At 39.7% G+C, this 24,245-nt stretch overlaps 2 protein-coding genes across 9 annotated transcripts in view; one reads left to right on the forward strand and one right to left on the reverse strand.

The window, feature by feature from the left end:
• The window catches only part of msi2a (musashi RNA-binding protein 2a), a 238,993-nt gene extending 219,102 nt beyond the window's left edge, over positions 1–19,891 (forward strand). For 4 of the 5 annotated variants that reach the window (XM_026943793.3, XM_026943795.3, XM_026943796.3 and 1 more), the window contains 3 exons: positions 4,088–4,242; positions 7,446–7,522; positions 12,752–19,891. In XM_026943793.3, the coding sequence (XP_026799594.1) occupies positions 4,088–4,242; positions 7,446–7,487 (197 nt within the window). In that variant the 3' untranslated portion in view covers positions 7,488–7,522; positions 12,752–19,891. The remainder of the gene's footprint in view (positions 1–4,087; positions 4,243–7,445; positions 7,523–12,751) is intronic. The other variant, XM_053241497.1, reaches the window with a different exon arrangement.
• Positions 6,497–24,245, reverse strand: part of akap1a (A kinase (PRKA) anchor protein 1a) — a 61,306-nt gene continuing 43,557 nt past the window's right edge. Inside the window, exons 12-14 of one of the 4 annotated variants that reach the window (XR_004579813.2) lie at positions 12,735–12,830; positions 9,342–9,445; positions 6,497–7,007 (exon numbers count right to left, since the gene is read on the reverse strand). The gene's annotated coding sequence lies outside the window, so the exon portion shown is untranslated. Of the gene's footprint in view, positions 7,008–9,194; positions 9,446–11,169; positions 11,279–12,734; positions 12,831–24,245 lie in introns of those variants that run through there. The other 3 variants (XR_008304588.1, XR_004579815.2, XR_003404550.3) reach the window with 3 other exon arrangements.

Here is a 24,245-nt window from a genome sequence, read left to right on the forward strand (position 1 = left end):
TTTATTTCATGTATTCATTTAGTTCTCGTTTTGTATATTTCTCCCTTGGAGAGGTCTTTAATTCTGCGTGTTGTAGATGCATTCTTTGTTGTTTTTTTGCACGAAAGTACAGCAGGATGCATGCACAGATCGCTAGCATGCCAAAATGGATGACTCAGTCACTTTCTTTACCCCTATATTTATCATTAGCACACATACTTATGCATCTACTATGGCATGCTGTTTTCAAAAACCTAGATGAGTCCAGACTCAGCCATATTTGTAGCTTTCAAATAAGGATTGGTGTTGAGTAGCAGTATAATAATACTTACAAACCACGTCATTTTTCATTCAGAATTTCTACCACATTCTGTGTTAAAAATCACAGTAAGAAACTGAGCTAATTCCCTTCCTGTCACTTCATGTAGCGCATTAAGGCAGCGAGTCACCTTTACCTGACACTTGTCTGATCCGACTTCTAAAAGCGGGCATCCTGGAACATTCTCGCAGTGTTTTGTCTAGCTTGATGTGATGCTTTAAGCTTGTGTGGCATTAAAGAGTGATTTCACTTCTAATATATTAGTGCTTAATATTCACTGAACAGTAACAAGTCCAAGATTAAAATAGATTAGTTTTGACTGTATTAGAGTTTCTCCTAAAGGAGCAGTTAATAATTTTAGAGCCCTCTGCTGCCAAATGCCTCTGTTGCTCTTCCACCCACACCTTCTGTTAAAAAAAAAAAAAAAAAAATGCAAACAAAAGCCTGCAGGAGTTCTCTTTTAAACTGTCGATATAACGCTGAAAGCTCACCTGATACCTAAACGTGGCAACATCAATCCAAATTCTAGTTGCAAAGTCATTAACGGTGAGCAAGACCCTCTTGTCTCACAGCAAGTCAAGGCTCATTGGTTGGCCATTTTCAGAAGGCCCTCCATGGGCCTCCTTGCCTGCCCCGTCTAGAGCACTGCAAGCTTCAATACGTGACGCTCCGGTGTAGCGTTGCGTGCTGTTCCCCGTCTGCAGTAGCCATAATGACTGCTCTGGTGGTAGCTCTAGCCAGGTGGTGCAAGGCCTGCCAGGCACTCCGCCTTGCCTTGCCTGTCTTGCCTCATTTGCTTTGGCAGCTGACAAGGAAAGGCATCTTAGTCCCTGTGATTTACACTAAAGATTACACAGATCTCCTGGTTTGGACCTGGGCCCAGCCTGTGCACATTTCACCATGCTCAGCTTCAGTGGCACCCCCGGGGTGGGGGTTGGTGCTCTAAGACCCTGGACTGTAGGCTACACCAGTGATATACAGTACTAAAACTCCTCTATTTACTGTAGTCAGATCTCACCTGGACCTGGCTGGAGCACTTTCTAAAGAACAGCCATAATGCGTAAAACATATGCACCTTCTTTCACAAACTGTTTTCAGAAGCAAAAGAATTGCTTTGCATTTGCTCCTTTCTTTGCCTTCTGTTTTTTTTTCCTCGACATGTTTCACTGCTTTTTCATCAGCCTTTATCAGGTAGACGTAAACGACACTTCAGCTTTGTTACCTTTTTTTTTTTCCCCCCCCCACAGCAGCTTCCAAGGCAGTAAGGTGCATTTCTGTCTCAGTTGTTGCAATATATGACAGTAATATTGCTTTTAATGTAGGTCAAGAACACTGAGAGATAAACTTCTATTGGATTAAGGCAATACTTGATATGAGGTGCTGTCAAACTGTCTCCTGTATCTTAGTTGCTGTGGCAAATAAACATAATCAATGCATCGTGGGACTTTTAGGGGTCACGGCGAAGCACTTTATCTCATAATAGTAAGGAGGAAGTGTTTGTGTGCAAGTGTGTGTGTATCAGTGTTAGATTAAGGAATAAAACACATGGAGGCATGCTTATGTCATAGCAGCTATAAACAGTCTTTCCCTCGGCAGCCTCTCTTTTTTTCTCTCTTGAAGTTAATGAGGCAAAAAATGCGGATTCTTGTCATCCGTGTCATGTCGGAAAATTTACCTCTTACGGTTACAAACTGCTGGCGCCGAAGACTCCTTCCAAAAATGTTATATAAACACCTACTTCAGGGAGAACTTCACCATATCGACAATTAGACATCCCAATGTGTAATTTAATAGATGGATAAAGAAAACTACCATTGGTGAAAGTTGGAGATCGGAGTAGCCGTTTGTGCTTGGTTTGGTGTTTGCCCTCTTCCCCTGCCGAATGGTAGCACTTTGTCATTCTGCAGGAAAAGACAAAGGTTTTTTCTCTTTTTTTAATAAATTAAAGCCCTAAATTTGAGCACCAGCGCAGGACACACAAGTCACCTGTGCCTTAAAAACTGCCGCGTAATCACAAGCGCCTGGTTTAATTAGGATGGTGCCGCTGAGCTACCAGTCAAAGCCAATAAGTGTAACTCATGTTTGCCTATTAAAGTTAATAGCAGGAACAGTCTAGCCTGGGGGTTTAAGTCGAAACATAAATCCTCCTGCTCGCGTATATACACACACACACACACACACACACAGAGAGAGAACAGTGCACTTGCCTCAACAGAATCCACCAATTACAAGAAATGAGGATTACTGTTGAAAGCGAAAACGGCTGTAATTGCTTAATAAGCAGGCCTATTAGAACGCGTGCTGTTTAGATAAGTCCAGTGTGGCTATTGCTAAGAAAGGCCTGGAGTTACGCATTAGTCTTTCTCACGTTCTCTCTCCTCATTAGCTATCTCAGTGTAGGCCAGGTACAGTAGCCTGAATTGAGTCATTCATTACGTGGACAGTACGAGTGTGATTGAGTGTGTGTATGTGCATGTGTGCTTTTCTACAGTGCAATTAAACATTTCCGACTTATTCCGTGCTCAAAGTTTGATGCATTGAAGTGGCAAAGAGGATTTGTCTTTGGACCGGGAAGGACAGAATTATCTGCTTTCTCCGAGCGAACCGTGACTCAGACGCAGCATATCAGTTGGCGCATTGGTGTGTCATCCCGGAGCTGGCAGGGCTCTGTTGTGACGATGGCAGTGGAGGCGATTTAAAGGGTGCATTGTGCTTATGATGATCCTTCCCAGTCTCTTGTGTATGCCTGTCTTAATTTTATTGGCCAGATTGCATGATTGTAATGACGAGCCTAACGATATTGGCTATTTGAACTGCAGAATAATGGGAGCTGACCGGCAAACTACGTATCTTCAAATGCCGTTGCTACATTTAGCTCTGTTGCTAACAGTCAGTTATTTGTGTAAAACAAGCCAGAAAACAGTAAGCCGTTATCAGAAGCCCTATTCGTATTCTACTCTTCATGTGAGCTCAGAGACAGTTTTTATAGGTTTTTATAGTTTATTTTAAATGGAAACCCAGGAAAACAGCATCTTTGTTTCAAGAACTCATGCTTTCTTTTAAATAAAGACTTGTTTATGTTAGTGAGCTAATAGTAATCTATTACCTTTTAATCAGTACTTGCACCCACAAGTGACCATACGCTCACACTGGACACCTGACTCCTCTCGTTTACATTAGAAAACTTGCAAGTTTAATGCAGCCAGTGTGCTAAATGAGGCATTGTTCTGTAAACAACATGTCTGTGTAGTCTAGGAAAGTCCTGTAATTTGAACTGAAGCAACCGTGTGAGCCGTGCTCTCATCAGAGGACAGCTTGACTGCATGCTGGATTCATTGTGTGACTGCATGCTCAGTGATCTTGTGCATGAATTAGGCCAAAGTGAGATTTTCCCATACAGCATGTGTACACACGAGAATATGATTTCGGCTAATCACCCCTGGTGCCCCTCACTACTTATATATCATTTAATACAGGTTTAATGACATTGTCTTCATAAGCTACAATTTATGGTAATAAGAGCTAAATGGCATTTCAGGTAATTAGTAAGCATTTCAGTGCCACTCTCTTTGCTGTTGTTGCGGTTGTTATTTAGCTTTTCTGTTCCCAGTCCTTCAATATTCTGAAACCTAATACAGATGTACATGTCCAATATCATATCCTCTCCACATATATTGCGGTTATGCCAATCTCCAGTCGATCTCAATTTGTTTCTCGGTCTGTGCGTATCACACTTGACACAGCCGTCTGCCTCAACATTGTGTATGTGCTTGTTTTTCTTTCACTCAGGCGCTAACCCTGCTCGGCCTGGAGCCTTCCCGGGTGCCAACAGTCCAGGGCCTGTAGCTGATCTGTATGGCCCAACTAGTCAGGAATCGGCCGTGGGGAACTACATCAGTGCCGCTAGTCCTCAGCCTGGCTCCGGCTTCAGCCACGGCATTGCTGTGAGTATTACATACATCAAATCTCACCCCACCTATAGTCTATCTGTTCTGAAAATACATACTGTACCTGTGGGAAATTTCTCTCTTTCAATCTCTTTTACGTTTGATTTATTTTTCTCTGGCCTTGTTTTTGAGTCAAAGTTTAATCTTAATCCTGAAGGCTTCACTTAGAGGAATATTTTAGCCAAAAATTAAATTTACCCCAAAATTAATTCAATCAGGCAAGATGTTGGTTGTTGAAATTTTTTTTTTTTTTAAACTTAGTCAAAGTTCACATCACCCAGAATTAATATATGAAACCACATAATCAAGCTTATTCAAGATTACTTAATGCTGCAAAGTTCTTTGAGGCAACCATGTGAGAACATTAGGTTTGTAGTGCAGGTTTATTGGCTGATTGACTGATTTGTGCTAAGGAGAACATTGGGTGAATTTTATTTATTTATTTTTTTGTTATCTAAAGTGAGGCTTTTTATTGCTAATGCAGCAGCCTGTAGAGGGAGGGTGTGTGCTGAATTAATCGCCACTGTATGCATGCTAAAATCATATGAATCAGGAGCTATTGAAATCCATCAGAATAGTGCCTGAAATTTAGAGAAGAGGCAAAACAGCATCACAAACATATTGAGAAGAAAAAAAAATAGCCTGCATGATTGGAAATGAGTAAATTGAATTTCAGTGTCTCTGTAACAAGCAGCTGCTTTTGACACCATATCTAAACAAAAGCACAGTGCTGCACAAAAGTTGCTTTAATTGGCTTTTTGCTGGCAGAGCGCAGATTCCTCCTCTGAATGTCACAGATGTCAGCGCCTATTTCTGAATCGCTGCAGCTCTCAATTTGGAAAAACGAAAGTATGCATTTGTAATGAAGTGCCAAATTGAAATTCAATTATTCACAAGCTCAGTCTCGCACAACTAAGTGTCTTAACCGGCTCAACAGCACTTTATGACAAGGTGTATAACGCCAGTCATCCCGGGCCTCCCCTTCCCCGCCTTTGTGAACTGAATAGCCTTTTTGTCACCCACAATTATATTTGCCGAACAACGCTAATTATAATACAGTTATCAAGTAATTATCCTCGTTCTGAGGATCACTTTGCGTCGAGGCTAGAAACCGTTCTCCCTTTCTTTGCTTGCAGGTCGCGCACACAAGTCACGTCAAGAATATTAGCCGACGGTTTAAAAAAAACTCCAAATGGCTTGAACTTCTACTCTGTTAAACACCCACAGTGCCTCGAAATAGAATTGCGTGCCTCACATCCATAGCTTTATTTATGTGCAGTAGCGTTAAAGGCGATGCATCTGTGCACGGATTTGCTCAGAGATGAGAGGTTAATGTTCAGTGGTGCGGTTTCAGGTTGAGTTAGTTCCTCTGAGGGTGTTATCAGAGCTGAAGGCTGGGCCGAGAGCGGATGATCTCTCTGAGCAGCACATTAGTACAGGAAACGATGCGGAAGGCAAAATGCTCCACTCTGTTTATTTCTGCGACACGTGTCAACAATTAGCTACACCGCAGAACTGTAGGGGCCACAATCTGGTGAATGATTACACATTTGCTGCTTTATTACTCTGTATTACTGGCCCTAGAGGCTCCTTGGCGCTCTAGAGTTCAGCATTGAACTCTAAATGAGCTTGTGAAGAGCTTTATCATTAGCTGATGAAATGAATCAACTGTGTTAGAGCAGGAAAAACACTTAACTTTCAGACCCTGATCTGAGTAATACTGAAATGAACACACAACCATTAAGAATTTAATGTTAGAAGCTGTTGTACTCCAGTGAGATGAATGTTAGTGGGAGTTGGGAGCAAACACTTCCCTCCAAATCTGTCTGATTGGAGAGCCCAAAGCTGCCTGCCAGAGCAGACGTTGATTTATTCATATGGATTAAACTTCTTTCTGAAGCGCTTGCGTCACGATCACAATGGGCTGATGACAGGCCCGATAAGAGCCGGTGTTTTTTTTTTTTTTTTTTTTTTTTTAAACGAAAAGACATGTTGACAGTTTGCCCCTAAATCTGCCGCGTGGGCGGTTCGCTTCACCAACGCAATCAGGAAATCAGACAGCTTCGGGGATTTGCATATGGAGGGGGAAATTGATCGTCTCAAGACCGAGAGGAGACGAGGGTGGACGTTTAGTCATTTTGGAGGGTGTTTGAATATTCAAGTTATCCTGCTAGCATGAATGAGAGCCAGTACACAACAAACCTCCTGGACGAAAATAACCATGTGAGAGCTAATCTAGCTATGCCTGAAATTTGTTGTTTGTGATGCTTCAATTCTACTCTCAGTTAAAGAAATCCTTCACCTAAAACAGCTGACTATGAACTAATGCTATTAGGGATCCCTTAGCATGGCTCAAGGACAGCCCAGCTAGCATAGGCTGATTTACATAATTAACAGTTAGTAGCAATTTTTGTATGAAGTACTATATTGCCTTTTGACACTCTAAATCATCAACTGTTTTTGGTAAGTGACTACATCTAAATTATTTACATAATGTGCATAATGATAACATTTGTGTAAATAATACTACAATTAAACGTAACGGTTTATATTGGGTTCCCTTTACTAACATTATTTACTCCATTAATTAACATGAACATTAATAAACAGGAACAAGTTTAACACATTCATTTAAATGCTGTAATACACTTTCATTGGTTAACATTTATTCAAACGTTACACTAAATGTTGATAACTTGCTGCTCTTTAGTCTCCAGGTGTAAATATTGGAACATGGTCACTGTAGCCTTCATTTGACTCACCTGTGGTATGAACATTGTCAGATAATGAAGCAAATAAGCCAGTAATCAGCATGCACATTAAGTAACTAACACTTGCCTAAAATGTTATTTATGGTGTATTAATGCTGAGGTTCATGTTAACTAATGTGTTAAATAATGTCAGATAAGGGGAACTGTAATTTAAAATGTACATTTCGACTTACCTGTTAAAAGAGAATTTGAAATTAGCGTTTTTATATTCATAAAGATAGCACAGAATATGTATACTCTGCAAACAAACGCAGTTAGGCCTTCTTGTTTTTGTTTTTTTTAATGCCTGTACTACTCCTACGCTCCTACATTGAGCAATCAGATCAGTGTTTGTGACTCACTCGTGCTGACAGAACAATCTTGTGGATGAAAATGTACTTACTTTTCTTGCAATGCTTACTGACATTCACACTAACTGTATACTTTTAGGGCCCCTTGATTGCGACGGCTTTTACAAATGGATACCATTGAAACCTAACAGGTGGTCGGTCGCCATCTCAGTGGAGGTATTATATTTCCTTTATATTGCTCAATGGTGCTTTGTATCCATCACAGTGTCAGCCTTTATAGACTTATTTCAGTCCTAATTTCTCCTCCACCTGTTCTCGCCTTTATGGAACTATTCACGTTTCATACATTTAAACCTGAATGTTGGACTCGCAGGAAAATGCATGCAATGGCAAAACACAGTTCCACTTGCATGTTTTCTTTCAGTAGGTTCATGCTAATTTCATTACTAGAAACTAGTGGAGACTTTACACAAGCCTATGCTGTTGCTTTATCCTCAATATTCTTCTCAAGGTTTCTGTGAATTTAGTTTTTTCCTAGGGTTAGGAAAAAAAAAAAAGTCATGCGGTCAAATCATATACAATTTCTATTACAGTTTCTTTTTTCCCTCCATTGACAGTAGCATGTTCAAAACTTGGTATGTGCTGAGAACTAGCAATCTTAATGTTTTACTGTTTTACTAAGCATTATCAATCATGTGTCAGCAGCACAATGCACAAAAATCATGCAGATACAGGTCAAGAGCTTCAGGTAATATTCACATCAAATGTCAGAATGAAGAAAAAGTGTGATCTCTATGATTTTTGACTTTAAATGTGGCTTGGATGTTTGTAACAGATGGGTGGTTTGAGTATTTCAGAAACTGCTGATCTCCTGGGATTTTCATACACAACTGTATCTAGAGCAGGGGTGTCCAATCCTATCCAGAAAGCCACACCTGAGTCTACCGAAAGCCAAGACCAAGTGATTAAACAGGTGAAATCAGGTGCGGCTCCTGCTTGATTGGAATGAAAACCTGCACCCACACTGGCCCTTTCTGGTTAAGATTGGACACCCATGATCTAGAGTTTACATAGAATGGTGCAAAAAAAAAACAAAAAACATTGAGTGGGCCACAATTCTGAGAGTGGAAATGCCTTGTTGATAAGAGAGGTCAGAGGAAATGGCCAGATTGGTTTGAGCTGCCAGGAAGGATATAGTAACTCATCTAATCATTCTTTACAGCTGTAGTGAGCAGAAAAGCATCTCGGCATGCACAAAACATCAAACCTTGAGGTGGATGGGCTACAACAGCAGAAGAGCACATCGGGTTCCACTCCTGTCAGCCAAGAACAGGAATCTGAGGTTATCATATGTACAGGCTCACTGAAACTGGACAGGTGAAGATTAGAAGAAAAAAAAATCATTTCGTCTTCAACTGTCCAGTTTTTGTGAGTCTTGTTCTTGGCTGACAGGAGTCAAACCTGATGTGGTCCTCTGCTGTTGTAGCCCACCTCAAGGTTTGAAATGTTGTGTGTTCTGAGATGCTTTTCTGCTCATCATGGTTGTAAAGAGTGCTTATTTGAGTTATTGTAGACTTCCTGTCAGCTCAGACCAGTCTGGTCATTCTCCTCTGACCTCTCTCATCAAAGTGTTTCAGCCTACAGACCCTCCACAAATAGGATGTTTTTGTTTTTTGCATCATTCTGTGTAAACTCTCCTGTCGTGTGAAATTCCCAGGAGATCAGCAGTTCATGAAATGCTCTTACCAGCCCATCTGGCACCAACAACCATGCCACAGTTAAGGTCACAGAGATCACACTCTGTCTCCCATTCTTATGTTTGATTCAAACCTTAACTGAAGCTCTTGACCTGTATCTGCATGAGCTTATGCATTGTGCTGCCCCATGATAGGCTGATTAGATAACTGGTGAATATATATATATATATACATACGTACAGGAAATTAACACTTTTTAGTAAAATGTAACTTTTACTATAACTTTGTTTTATTTACAAAACATCCTCTATATGATTGCCATTTATTTGCAAACACACCTGGTGTTATGTATGTAATTGCATGTCCATTGCAACAGCTTCCCGAACCAGCCATGAGAATGATTTCAGCATGTTGTTCTTCAACAGCATTCGTTAAAAACTAGCTGAAAAAAAAAATAATTATGTATCAATCACACATATATGTACACACACCCCGATCAGCCATAACATTAAAACCACCTTATTTGTCCAGCACTTCTGACAGATGCTCGATCGGATTGCGATCTGGGGAGTTTGGAGGCCAAATCAACACCTTGAACTCTTTGTCATGTTCCTCAACCCATTCCTGAACAATTTTGGTAGCGTGGCAGGGCATATTATCCTGCTGGCCACTGTCATTAGGGAGTACCATTGCCATGTACTTGGTCTGCAACAATGTTTAGGTAGGTGGTACGTGTCAGAGTAACATGAATTCCCAGGACCGAAGTTTTCTCAGCAGAACATTGCCCAGAGCATCACACCCCCTCTGCTGGCTTGCCTTCTTCCCACAGTACATCCTGCTGCCATTTCCTCCTCAAGTAAGCAATGCACACGATGATTCATCCGACCAGGCCACCTTCTCCATTGCTTCATGGTCCAGGTGCGATGCTCACCTACCCATTGTAGGCACTTTCAGTGGTGGACAAGGGTCAGCATGGGCACTCTGATCGGTCTGTGGCTACGCAGCCCCATGTGCAACAAGCTGCGATGCACTGTGCGTTCTGACACCTTCCTATCATAGCCAGCACTAACTTTTTCAGCGATTCGTGCTACAGTAGCTCTTCTGTGGGATCGGACCAGGCGGGCTGGCCTTCGTTCCCTATGCACATAAATGAGCCTTGGGTGCCCATGACCATGTCAGCCATAACATTAAGTCCACTGACAGGTGAAGTGAATAACTTTATCTCATTACAGTGGCACCTGTCAAGGGGTGGGATATATTAGGGAGCAAGTGAACAGCCAGTTATTGAAGTTGATGTGAAGCAGGAAAAATGGGCATGTGTAAGGATCTGAGCGACTCTGACGAGAGCCAAATTGTGATGGCTAGACGACGGCGTCAGAGCATCTCCAAAACAGCAGGTCTTGTGGGGAGGTCCAAGGAAGGACAACCGGCGACAGGGTCATGGGCGCCCAAAGCTCATTCGTGCATGTGAGGAGTGAAGGCTAGCGCATCTGGTACGATCCCACAAAGGAGCTACTGGAGCACAAATTGCTGAAAAAGTTAACACTGGCTATGATAAAGGTGTCAGTGCATCGCAGCTTGTTGCGTATGGGGCTGTATAGCTGCAGACTGGTCAGAGTGCCCATGCTGACCCCCCCCCGTCCACGACCGAAAGTACCTACAATGGGCAAAGTTAGCATCAGAACTAGACCGTGGAGCAACGAATGAAGGTGGCCTGGTCTGATGAATCGCATTTTCTTTAAGATCATGTGGACGGCTGGGTGTGTGTGTGTGCATCGCTTACCTGGGGAAGAGATGGGACCAGGATGCACTATGGGAAGAAGGCAAGCAGGCGGAGGCATTGCGATGCTCTGGGCAATGTTCTTCTGGGAACCGTTGGGTCCTGGCATTCATTTGCCTGTTACTTTGACACGAACCACCCACCTAAACATTGTTGCAGACCAAGTACGCCCCTTCATGGCAACGGTATTCCCTAATTGCAGTGGCCTCTATCAGCAGGAAGCGCGCCCTGCCACGCTGCAAAAATTGCCCAAGAATGGTTTGAGGAACATGACGAAGACTTCAAGGTGTTAGCTCCAAATTCCCCAGCTCTCAATGCGATCAAGCATCTGTGGGATGTGCCGGACAAACAAGTCTGATCCATGGAGGCCCCACCTCGCAACTTACAGGACTTAAAGGATCTGCTGCTGACATCTTGGTGCCAGATACCACAGCACACGTTGAGAGGTCTTGTGGAGTCCATGCCTCAGAGCTGTTTTGGTGGCACAAAGGGGACCTACACAATATTAGGCAGGTGGTATTACTGTTACAGCTGATCGCGTATGTATATACACACACATGAGACAATGTTAATTTCAGCATGTAAAGGGTTTTCCAAGGCTGCGACACTTACCTTCACATGGATGCAGTCTTAAACCAATTTTACTTTGTGACAAGTCCAGCTGTAAAGTTCTATCTAATAATTGGTCTTAGCTACAGCCTATTTAGCAGTTAAGACCTGTCAGTGCAAGTGGACTTAACTGCTCTTTTATTTTTAACAGAAGAGGACTTCTCTATTAAGAATGAATTTTAAAGGCTGTGACTTTGCTCTCGTGGCTCTGAAATTTTCACATCTGTGGAGCACCGAGTCAGATTCCAGATTCAACACACAGTAGTCTGCCCAGTCCTGTCCACTCGAATCACTTCCACATCACTATGCCTGTCTTTTCTACAGGAACAGTGATAGTGAGTGAGTCGAGGAATCTGTGGGTTTACTACCCTTAAACAAAAATAAACATTTATTGAGAAAAAAATTTAAGCTGATAGTCTTGTCTGTATAGCAACAGAAAGCCGTGGGAACCGGAGCACCTATTGTACTAAAGGAAATTTGATGATGTTCTAAGAAATTACTCAATCTTGGAGAAAGCAACAGTCTTTGGAATGCTTAGATTCACTCATAGCAATGTTTCTTACTACAATGCCTTAACAACAGCCTGAGCTATACCATCACCTGAGGAAGCACAGCTACACCTTTATGTTGAACTGCTCTACCCTTTACAAACGCAAACCTCAGTAACTACGCTAACATGGAAAGTTGAAGTGTCCAGCTACATGTATTAGTTAATACCACAGCACTGTTTCATTCTCAAATCTGATTTGTCAGAAGGTGTTGAATAAACTCAAGTGATTGATAGGTTTATATTACTGCATGCATTATTGTTTCTATACTAACAACTTATTCACAGGGGCTTGTATGGTGGACAGTGTACATAATCCAAGGTAAATAAAGAATAATTTTAAATGTGTCATTTACTTGTACTAATCTTTTTTTTTTTTTTTTTGATTAGTACAAGTAATTTTTTTTGTCTTATTAACATCAAGAGAGGCTGGTAAAGGAACGATTGTTTATAGGTGCTACAATGTAAGCGATAACAGGATTTATCTTGTCTCGTCTCGTGGATGTTCCAGAACATTAAACCTGACTATATAAATGTAAAAGAAATGTGTGTCATTATTTAATAAGTAAAACATTGTAACTGCTGTGGTAAAAGAAATAAAACATTTCTGGATGAGCTGCTTTAGAAAAATAATCAACATTGTTGATTATTTTTGTATAACAGCATGACAAAGTGTTTCAATCTTTACATGTATTGTAACTGAGGTTACGTTGTGTAACAGTGGAGGATGGTAGTAGCTCAGGCTCTGGTGGTTGGCTGCATGTCGCACAGAAACTTGTGTAACTTGGACTGTACCTGTTTTGATTCCTCAGCGTAAATCTGGAGGTCCTGGGAAGACGGGCCGAAGTTTCTAACTGGTCGTGTACAGGTGATGACGCGAGACTTCAAGCACTGCAGCATCCCATTGGTGAAAGGGACAGGGGGTGGCACCATGAAGAAGAAAAGAACAAAGGATATGTTAAGCTCATTTAAAAAAAAAAAAGAATAATAATAATAATAATAATAATAACTGCTGTACCATAACCCCCACCACCCTCTTGTAACCACGTAACTTTTATTTGTTCCGTATGGCATTTTATTTCTCTTTCTTTTCTTTTGCTTTTAGTTGGTTAAGTTGCATAGTTGATTAAAAAAAAAAAAAAAAAAGGTTTGGTTGGTTTGTGATCATTTTGATTTTTCTTATTTCTAATCATGTGAATTTTCTTTCGCCGTTTTGGCAAGTGTAGTTTATGTGTTTACTCGTCATGTCTGAATTACCTTTGGTACCAATTGTTGTAAAGCTCCGATTTTATGGTGTCATATTTGCACAAAAACAGTTAAAGATCCAGCATTACAGCTATGAGAGAACATTTCATTTTGAGTGAAAAACGAGAGGGTAACTGATCTAATCAATCTTAGTAGCTGTTTTTACTTCTTGTGATGTCTCATTGTCGATCATAATTACCTATTTTTGGGCAATACAAAGAGGACTCCAATATTTTTATGGTCCTTTTTTTTTTTTTTTTTTTTTAATATAAGTGTTGTTTTTGTCATTTAGGGAAAAAAAAAAGAAATGTATACTACGGCATTTTTTCAGATGAATACATTGTGAATTCAGATTTAAGAAAAACAAAAGAAATGTAACTGTAAATATTATTCCAGTCATTGCATATAATCTACTCAGAATGGGGGGAAAAAAGTACATATTTTTCTGACCATGTGTCAAAAGAAATTGTTCCAGGGTGTGAATAAGCAAAAAGAAAATATAGGTCTTAACAGATTATTATCTAGTTGTCACTCAAATACAGTAAAGTACCCCGGTGACTAATCGGATCTATCAGATAGCTGTTTTTTTTTTTGCTTGCTGTGTAAATACTCAAGCTGAATAATTTTCCAAGTGTCATACCAGCATATTTACAAACCGGTGACTACAGGGCACTGCTCACAGTCAGAGAAACAGATAACGTTGTTGGAGGCTTTTATCTCCACTCTGGAGATTCAAGCTTGAACTTTTGAGAGAACAATGTTTCAATCCAAAGCACACTGTAGGTAATGTTAAAGAGATTTTACTCTGTGTGACCTGACACTTTTATACTCCTGACGAGAAAAAAAAAAAAAAAAAAAAAAAATGACTATGTTATTTGGTGTTGTTGTTTGTCCTGTACACTCGGTTCCACCTGATTTTGGAACCCGGTATCTGGCCTGTACATTACAGTTAGGCATGTGCTGATAATTGGTTATACAGTATAATCACGATATTTCACAATATTGCTGTTGTGCGTGTTTCCAGTAAATGTGGTTACTCCGCCTTGCTCTGTTCAGGAGCAGACATTGAGAACACAGCATAAAGATCTTCTAAGGGTGCTTATTTTAGACATTCGAGAAAGCAGAACACGTTCTCAAAGATCCTAATTCACTGGATTTGAAAATTGTGGCATGAATAATTTTTTTCATTATGTAGTCACTTTTAAAAATACAACATCGTGACGATAAATGTTGTATCCTTGATCAGACTATTATCCTTTTTATCGTGATGATATTTTATCATGATATAATTGAATATCAGCACATGCCTAGTCACAGCTTTTTGTTTTTAAATGAATCGAGAAGGCAAACCTTTTATACCATACCTCAGTGCTGTGAGTTTAACGGTGGAAATGCTTAGAAAAAAACGTAATTTATTTTATCAGCGAGTTAACAGGCAAACCAGACTGAGCTGAGTATAAGGCTAAATCATTGCACTGTGACCAGTGGAAAAGCCCTCAGACCGCTTCCTTTTTGCACATGTCGAATGCTCCTTGACCAGGGTTTCATGTATGAAGACTCCATATGAATGTCACTGCGAGGCGAGCAAAAAGAAAAGCAGTCTCTAGACCTCGGAGATCAGATCTCATTTCATGGCTATAGCCAGCATCGACTCTAAAATATTGACGTATTTTAGATTACAGCTGATAGAAGACACTGAATATGTTCGTGCAGAGAACCAGAGCTGCTGAGCTGACTTTTTCTTGTATAAAAGACTTTTGGGTTTTGGTCAGAGATATAATGTTTAATGAAATGATTTTAAAGTGTGGCTTGTTGAAGGTGATGATTTGATTGATGTATATTTGTACATTTGTCTCTTGTTTCCTGCTGCAAATGTATACTACAGTTTTTTTGTTTCTGTTTTGGTTTGACTTTGTTTCATTTTGATGTACACCGATGCTCCGAATAACCAGGTGAAGCAAAATGCTGGATGCTTTTTACACAATCTGGAGATACGATCAAGTAATAATTTAAACAAACTGAAAAAAGATGACTATTGTAATGTTCAAATGTACAAGAAAAACATGAAATACAAAACTTGAAAAAAAGGACAAAAGATGTTCCTTCACTGATTTCAAGTTTGAATTGGGGGTGGGGGGTGGGGGGTGTGTTATCGTTGATATAGTAGTTAATATACTAATTATACTCCAGTGTACTGTGTACTCAGATTCACTATCTCTCCATTCCTTATCACCACACCCAAGCTTCACTTCATCACTGTATTTGGGAGGCATGTGCTGAAATTCAGATTTGATATACGATGTACCCACAAGTTTATTGTGGATGCATCAAAATACTGTTTTACTTATATATATATATATGGCAGATTTTTTTGGTTGTCTTTGTGCTTTTGAGGGAGGAAAAAAAAAAAAAAGGCCCATCTGAATACATTTGAAGGAGGCGATCGCATAATTCTGTTCACCGGACAGAACTGTCAGCCCAAATGAGAAGCGATTTTTATCGAAGTATTTGTTTTTTTTCCACAGAAGTCTTGTGATAAATGCAGTGATGAAACATGAAGCAACTATTGTGACATGAAAGTTTTAACGTTAGCACATGCCTAGTACTCGGTAGTGTGTAAAATCATGTATTGTAACCACATGCTGTCTTTGATACCGTGCAGTGATTTCACTTTCCCATGGCCATACTTTCCCTCCTTCTCTCTCTTTCTCTCTCTCTACTACTTAATAGACGCTGTGTAGACTCGCTAGTTTGTAGCAGATTTAGGACCACTAAAGATCAAACTTTCTCAGATTTCATCTTTTACTTGCTTCATTTGTCCACACGGTTTTCAACTAACCAAAGCTTTCACAAAAGAACTCTGTAATAATAATGCAAATTGCAGAAAACAGAAAAAGAACAGAAAAATTATTATTATTAAGCAGTATGCCATATGACCTTAAATCCTAATGGAGAACTGTCACTTTTGATTGTAGTTATAATATTATGAAGATTTTAATTTTATAATTAAGCAGTAAGAGCTCTGTGGAGATTTTAATGAGGAAATCTTTTACCTGATTTGATGTTTGTAAACTTTAAAAAGTGCCACTCTGTTTCCTATGCCTTTACACAAATCTTTTATTTCTTTTACGTCTATAAAGTTGTATACATACACACTCAGTTGCCAGTTTATTGGATTATGCAACTATCTTGACCTCTACACTCAATGGACAATAGAGAACGGATAAAATGGGACTGGCTGAGCCCTGTACAAAACATACTAAAATCCGATACATCACAAGATGCATCACGATAATAGAATTCTGTATTAGTGCATCAGGGTTAAACCAATTACACTTAAACCGTAGAATAGCCTAATCTTTGTCCATTCTGTTGCTTAGCAACCAACGCTTACTGTTAGTGGACTACACTGCATGGCATAAGAATTGTTTAGAGAATTGTTTTAGCGATTATTATTATTATTAGTAGTAATTAATTAAATTATTTATTAAACACTGCATTTTATTGTCTGATGTCTGCTTCGCATCGTGCATAAGAACACCTTGATCCATGATAAAATCACTACCACATGCCCTCTCATGCCTTTATTTCATAACATGCGCCGAACAATTAGTGACTGTAGTCCATTTATTGCTGTTGTTGACTGATCAAGTCTCTAACTGGACACCTACAGGTAATTGTGTAACGAAATGGCCAGTAAGAATAAAACTCCAGCATTGTCGCTGTGCCCGATATACTCACACACACTTCCTATGTCACTAGCGTCAAAGTCGTGCTGAGATTATTCCGCCACTCAAATAATATCTGCTCAGTGGTGGTCCGTTTCCATTGACGGACAGGGTAGAAGTTGGCTGACGAACTGTGCACAGCGACAGACAAGCTACAGTCAGTAATTATAGAGCTATAGTGAGCACCTATATGGCAGCTTTACCTGGTAAACTGGCTAATAAGAGTACAAACAACGTAGGATACCTAATAAAGTGGCCACTGAGTGTATTATACAGCTATAAATGTAAAGAGGGAAAACTCTAAACTGTCTGGGTCCCCCTCCCCCCAAAGGAAATTTATGAGTTAGAGATATTGACCCTGCTTTCATAACTTAGTCTAGGTGATCACATCTGCTATGTGCCAAGACAAAATTTCACAGCATCTCTAATCTGGAAAATCTCTCCCGGAATTCCAAGGAAACCATAAGTACAAAGCAAGCATGTCATGCCAGAATATTCAACATGGACATTATTGTTACTACGGACACTTTAAAATATCATTATTCCACACATTGTTTCATCTGAGACTTGAGGCCATCTATACTCTCAGAAAAAAGGGTACTGAACTATACTTGCCGTGTTGCTGGGGTGGTAGCCTTTTGATATCTTTTTTACCTTTAATATCTACCTTTCACCTGGAAATATGGATATAGTGAAGCTTTAAAAATATTGAAGGTACATAATTACCTGAGATTAGAGATTAATTGAGATTAGAGAGCACACCTTATCCGTCTTTCTAGGTAAAAGATACACACTAACAGTACAAAAGGTGTATGCTTGACAAAGAACAACAACAGAGACAAGGAAGGGTACAGTTTAGTACCATTAGGAAGGTGATATAAGCACAGAGGATATCTAATATTCCTTCTGTTCACCAGTCTGTGAAAGTTTGAAAAACGTTTTGGACAGAAACATCACCTTGGTACAGACACACACACACATCATAGCTGATTCACAAGATTGATTTTTCATAGATCATAAGTAAGGAATAACACACGACAGACCGCGCTGTTATACAAAAATAACGCACGTCTGGAGTGGTGTGATGCAGCATGACACGCAAGCTGAGTGCTGTTACAAACAACCCAACCCACCACGATAAACTTCAAAAAGCTCTAGGACCGTACAACCACTTACAACCAAGACTCCTTCCGTAAATGTTAAATAATCGTTTCCTAACAAAAAAACGTCACATCAACAATGATAGGTTCTACTTTGTTAAACAGCAACACATTTTTTAAAATCTGTTCATTATTAATGTTGGATTATCCCTGTGTAGGAGCTGTTACTAGTTATAACACGAATAACATATTAGAGCAAGTGCACTGATATTAACCTGCTGTTCATGTTGCAACTCTCTCATCTTCTCTCTTTTTCCATCTCCTCATTTTGACTAAAGCTGTTGTTCATTGCTTTTGAAGCAATCATCGAGAACACTGCAGGCTTCGATTTAGACAATTGTGGAATCTGATTCCACATAACTGCATGAAAAACACTTAAGTGTTGACTGTTAACCATTGAGTGAGTCGACTTTTTTAGTGGCCTCAACTTGATCTTTTTTTTGGCATTCATTTTCACTATGGAAAGTAGGCATGTGCTGATTGATCACAAGTTATATGTGTATAGTGGCTACTTTATCCCATTTTTTTGCCAAAATTTTAACGCAACGTACAGTATTTCCTTCTTCTGTATACCAGGTAATATCAGACATGTAAAACAGTTAAATCAATTATCATTATATGAAAATGTGATATTGGCACATGCCTGCTAGTAAGGCAGGTCATTTCCAGCTGTACTGTCACAGCCCACTCTCCGGGCTTCCTACTAATTTTGCTATCTACAGAAAGAAAGAAAAAAGCAGCTTTCCTTTTCTTTCCCTTCCTCCTGTCTTGACACTTGCCTGTCTTCAAATGCTAACAACCTTTTAACGGCAAGAAACTGATGTCTGAAAGCATCTTTCAGGTCCTCTTGTATGGCTTGCTCAAGCCCTGATGTAAAATAAACTTAAAAAAAAATAAAAATAAAAATAAATGATTAAAAATCATAATAATAATTATGGGGTGGGGATTATCTCACGCCTCAGATGTGGAACATATACTTTATACTATATTTGTATTTTGCAATATTATTAGTAATAAGAAGAATAAAAACACGTTTCTGAAAGGTTTCCATCATCTACTGTGGTCCAGAAATCAATGTGTCTGGAAAAAAAAATAATAAAGTCAAAGGAAATATTTTATTCGTTTCCATCATTATTTTGTTAATATAAATACTGAATCTAGTAGTTTATGGTCTTAATTATATTACTATGTAATAAGATAAATGTCCATTTGTATGCTGTGGTATGCAATATATATATATATATATTTTTTTTTTTTTTTGTCTCCTGGGAAACATGTAAATATCTTATGTAGCTTCTGAAGGGCAGCACTAAATGAAAAAAAAAAAAGATCTTTAAACAAAATAATTTACACCGATCATCCTGTTCAAAAGTTTACATCCCCCGGCTCTTAATGTAGTGTGTTGCCTTCTTGAGCATCAGTGAATGTTTGCACCTTTTGTAATAGTTGTGTACGAGTCCCTCAGTTGCCCTGTGAAAAGATGGATCTCAACATCATATAATCGCTGCTGGAAAGGGGTCAAATATGCAGAAGATGCGGGGAAAGCAAATAATGTGCAGGACCTGGAGGAATTTTCTGAAGAGTTTAACTGCAAGGGACAAACAATGGACTCATGAACAACTATCACAAAACATACAAACAGTCGTTGATCATCCAGGTAACAGCGCACAGTATTAAGAACCAAGCGTATGTAAACTTCTGAATTGGTTCATTTGTGTAAATTCAGTTATTATTGTGTCTTGTGGACTATATGTAAACATCTGCTATGTGAAATAGCTTATTCAGGGCAGTACTAAATAAAAAAACAGAATGCAATTTTTATGATCCCTCTTATTGTTTTTAAATTATTAACATTTTGCAGATTCTGCAAAGTGTATGTAAACGTATGACCCCAAATGTATTTACACTTACAGCCTACTTCAAGAGGAACACCTGTACCCAATCAGCCAATCATGAGGCAGCAGTGCAATACACTAAATCATACCGATACACGTCAATAAGTTAAGTTAAAGTTCACGTACATCACAAACATCAAAATCTCATCTCAGTGACTTATCACATTTTCTCGGTGTCAGAAAAGGTGATCTCAGTGACTTTGGTTGAACATGGTTGTTGGTGCCAGATGGGTTGGTTTGAGTATTTCCGAAACTGCCGATATTTACACCCCGATTGGTGTGAAAAACAAAAAAACAGTGTCAATTCTATTGGCGGAAACGCCTTGCTGATGAGAGAGGGCAGAGGAGAATGGCCAGACTTGTTGGCGCTGGCAGGAAAGCTATTTCAACATAAATAACCACTTTTTACAGCAGTGGTGTTGCAGAAAAGCATCTGAGCACAAAAAACACACTAACGTTTGAGTCGGATGGGCTACAACAGCAGAAAAACACATCGGGCTCCTTTCTTGTCAGCCAAGAAAAGGCTACAGTGTATACAGGCTCACCAAAACTGAGATGATTTTCTGCTCACCACAGTTTTAAACGGTGGTTATTTGAGATACCGTAACCTTCCTCCGGCTTGAATTATACGTACATAATTAGACTTATCTCATCGGTTGTTGTGCACAGTGTGTCAAAAAAAGGGGCTGCTACAGAATCCTTTCTCAGCACAGCAGTCAATGACGTGATACACTTATACCAGCACTACACATGCATCAGAAGCAGCAGCAATCCTGAGGTTTTTAAATACTGTGTACAATTACTGCTCACTTTATTACACACACCAACCTTGTTAGTCTCCCAGAGACTAGGTTTCCCCCCCCCCCCCCCCCCCTCCTGTAGTGTATTAATCATAATCCATCCTTCATCAGTGTCAGTTTCTGTTCTAAGCCTTGTACTTCACAGAGGTAGAAATGGCAGCAGTGTCAGCATGGTGTGTGAATTCTGGCTCTGACAGTTCCTTAACCTTAACTTTCAAATAAATTTTGTTAGTTCTGTTTCCCAAACTCTAATTAAACTAGTAGCATAATATAACCTGCTGCATCCCTGACCAGGCAGTTACAAAGGATACTGTATCATGTGTGTGTTATTGACATGCATGTGGTCTTTGGTTCTTGATGGCTTGCTCGCGGTGCAGGAAAATAAATACCTACCATTCGTGCAACTTTAGTTCTTTAGTCTGAACCAGATGACATCACAGCACATCACCACATGATCTGTGCATTCTAAATAATGTACTCGTATTAGGTTACATCAGTATACATGTACATGGGTGTCACTGCTCTGCCGAGAATGGTTCAGCAACCAAACAATATCTGCCCGGCAGTGGCCCCATAGTGGACAATCAGAGTAGAGGTGCTGCCATATTGTGCATAACAGATGGCCTACAGTCCTACAAATGTCTGCACTCATAAATTGCATATATGGAGTTTTTAAAAAAAAAAAAAAAAAAACAAACCCTGAACCATACACTATACCAAAGCAACATTAGATTCTGCTCACCTTGTAGTACAACTGTTTAATAAGGAACCTTCGCTCTGACAAAGTAGCCTAACAATAAGTATGTCCACTAAGCTACTTACAAAACACTTAATACAGCCTGAATCAGAATATAACATGCATATGTCATCCAACTCACATCAGATACAGAGCTGTCAGTCATCTGAACAGAAACGTTTAACAGCTTCCTTTATTCTAACTGTTTTACTTTCATTACACCGATGATATTTAATAAAAAATAAATAAATAAAAAATAAAAAAAATTTAAAAAAGGCCAGAACAATTTCCACAATTGAACAAGGACAGGCTTCAATTATGTCACCTAGAAATATTCAGGTCAGCCTCCTGATAAGGCCTTCAGCTAGGCTGTGCAGATGAGGAGAGGGAAAAAAAAAACACTGCTCTATAAGAAAGCTGCTTTGTATTAATGACACTGTGTTCTTCTTATTGAATCAAGGGCAGGACTTAAAGGAAAAATCCACCCTGAATGATTTGCATATATCTATATTTATAATTATCATGTGTTCTTCAACAGCTCCAAGATTGACATTATAATCAAATTCTGAGCTCATGTCTTCACTTTGGTTTCCTACATTACCCACAATGCTGATAGTGTTATCAACAGGATTTAGCCCTCGCTTCATCTCTACCTAAAGACAGTGACGCAGCAGCACTTTAGTGATTTACTCTGTTCAGCTCTCTTACCTCTTCATCTGTACACTCAGATTAACTTTAATGCTAATACTGCCGACGCCATCATCACGCTCAACATCTCGTAGACCTTTGACTAGCTATGTCTCTGCTGTAACTCAGCGTAACTGAGCTTTTCTGCTCACCCTAGTTGTAAACAGTGGTTATTTGAGTTACCATAGCCTTCCTGTCAGCTTGAATTATACATACATAATTATAGTTATCCCATCAGTTGTTGTGCACAGTGTGTCAAAAAAGGGGCTGCTACAGAATTACCACTGAGCAGACATTATTTGGGTGATGGATCCTTTCTCAGCACAGCAGTCAATGACATGATGCATGTGTAGGGCTGGTATAAGTGTATCAGAAGCAGCAGCAATCCAGAGGTTTTTAAATACTGTGTACAATTACTGGTCACTTTATTACACACACCAACCTTGTTAGTCTCCCAGAGACTAGGGCTCTTTTTTCTCTCCTGTACAGTGTATTAATCATAATCTATCCTTCAGAGGTAGAAACGGCAGCAGTGTCAGCATGGTGTGTGAACTCTGGCTCTGACAGTTCCTCAACCTCAGCTACATCACTCCAGCTAATAATTTGGTTTCAACTAGAGATGTCACCAGGCTGTATTTTAACCCCACTGGCACAGTTATTTTTCTGTCTTCTAACAAATTTTGATGAAGTTTGATAAATTTGGTTGGTTCAATTTCACAAAATATAAACAAACTCAACAAATTAAACTAAAAAAAAAAAAGAAAAAAAAAGCCTACCCTGTACCACGGCAACATTAATATTATACATGCCATATGTTCGTCTTTTCCAAGGTGCATTACTTAAGGCTAAATTAGCCCACATAGAAAGCAAACACCCAGAGCGAGTGTGTAGTTTCTGAAAGATAACCAGCTTTTGAGTAATAGAGAATATGGAGGTGAAAAAACCTACACCAAATTTGGTATTGAATCAGATATTTCAATTAAAAGTTTCTCCCACTGGTCTACAAAACCTTTTTTTTGGCTTTTTTCCCCACTTTGCATATCCCAACATATCCTCTTCACACACAAAGGGAAGCCCAGCAGCGGTTAAAGGGATAAAGGGTTAACGGTTTGCTCAAGTGGTACCTCCTGTCAGTCTGTGCCAGTTCCTGGACTTGCACTCGCAATGTTCAGGCTCTTAACTGAGCTACAATGGCCAACAGAGCACACGTTTTGCACTTGCCAGCAATACGACCTGGTTCTACCACAGAACTAACACCAATGTATGGACATTAATAAGCTGCAGTAGGTAATACTGTAGTACTGTGGTAATACTACTTACATTACTGAAGGTTTTACTGCATCATGACAAGGGATAGAAGGAAAATCAGTTATATAGTGGACTCACTGTGCAAGCAGACATTTTCCTGACCACAACTGACCTCATGATACAACTCTCTCCTATGCTTTATCCTTGAAGCTGCATATTCATGCATGTTTCATTCACAGAATCACTCACTAAGATCTTCTCACTGGGTTGATTCATTGTGGTTTTGTTTTCATATTAGCCTCGACAACATGACCATGTGCGTTTGCACGGCATGCAAGGATTGCCGTCGGAAGGATTCTTGAAATGCATAAAAGCTTTGTGTCTTATTCAACTACATTACTTATTCCATAGAGAATATTATAGTGTGATGCAGTTTAGGCTCCGTCATCAGAGCAGCTGCCCTGTCTCACCTAGCACAGCATGCGCTGGCACTCTCTCCTGGTCTAGGTCAATGACTCCTGAGCTACTTTTTAATAAGCGTTATTAAAATAACTTTTTAATAACTCTCCTCCTTTGTAGAGCAGCAGGCTCAGTAACACAGAGTGATACGGTGCCAAGTCAGGCCAAGGACACGTCTCTGTTTTTAAACTAGCCATCACAAACGCAGAGTCCTTCTCTCCTTGGCTCTCTTAAGCACTCAGTCTTCTAAATCAAGGTAAACGTTGCTCATTTCCTGCACGGGCGATATTAATCAATAATTAGTCGGTAGACGTGCCCACTCAGCATGTATCATCAGCTGGCGCTTTG

The sequence above is a fragment of the Pangasianodon hypophthalmus genome, chromosome 17 (genome assembly GCF_027358585.1).
Source record: "Pangasianodon hypophthalmus isolate fPanHyp1 chromosome 17, fPanHyp1.pri, whole genome shotgun sequence".
Taxonomy (NCBI): Eukaryota; Metazoa; Chordata; class Actinopteri; order Siluriformes; family Pangasiidae; genus Pangasianodon; species Pangasianodon hypophthalmus.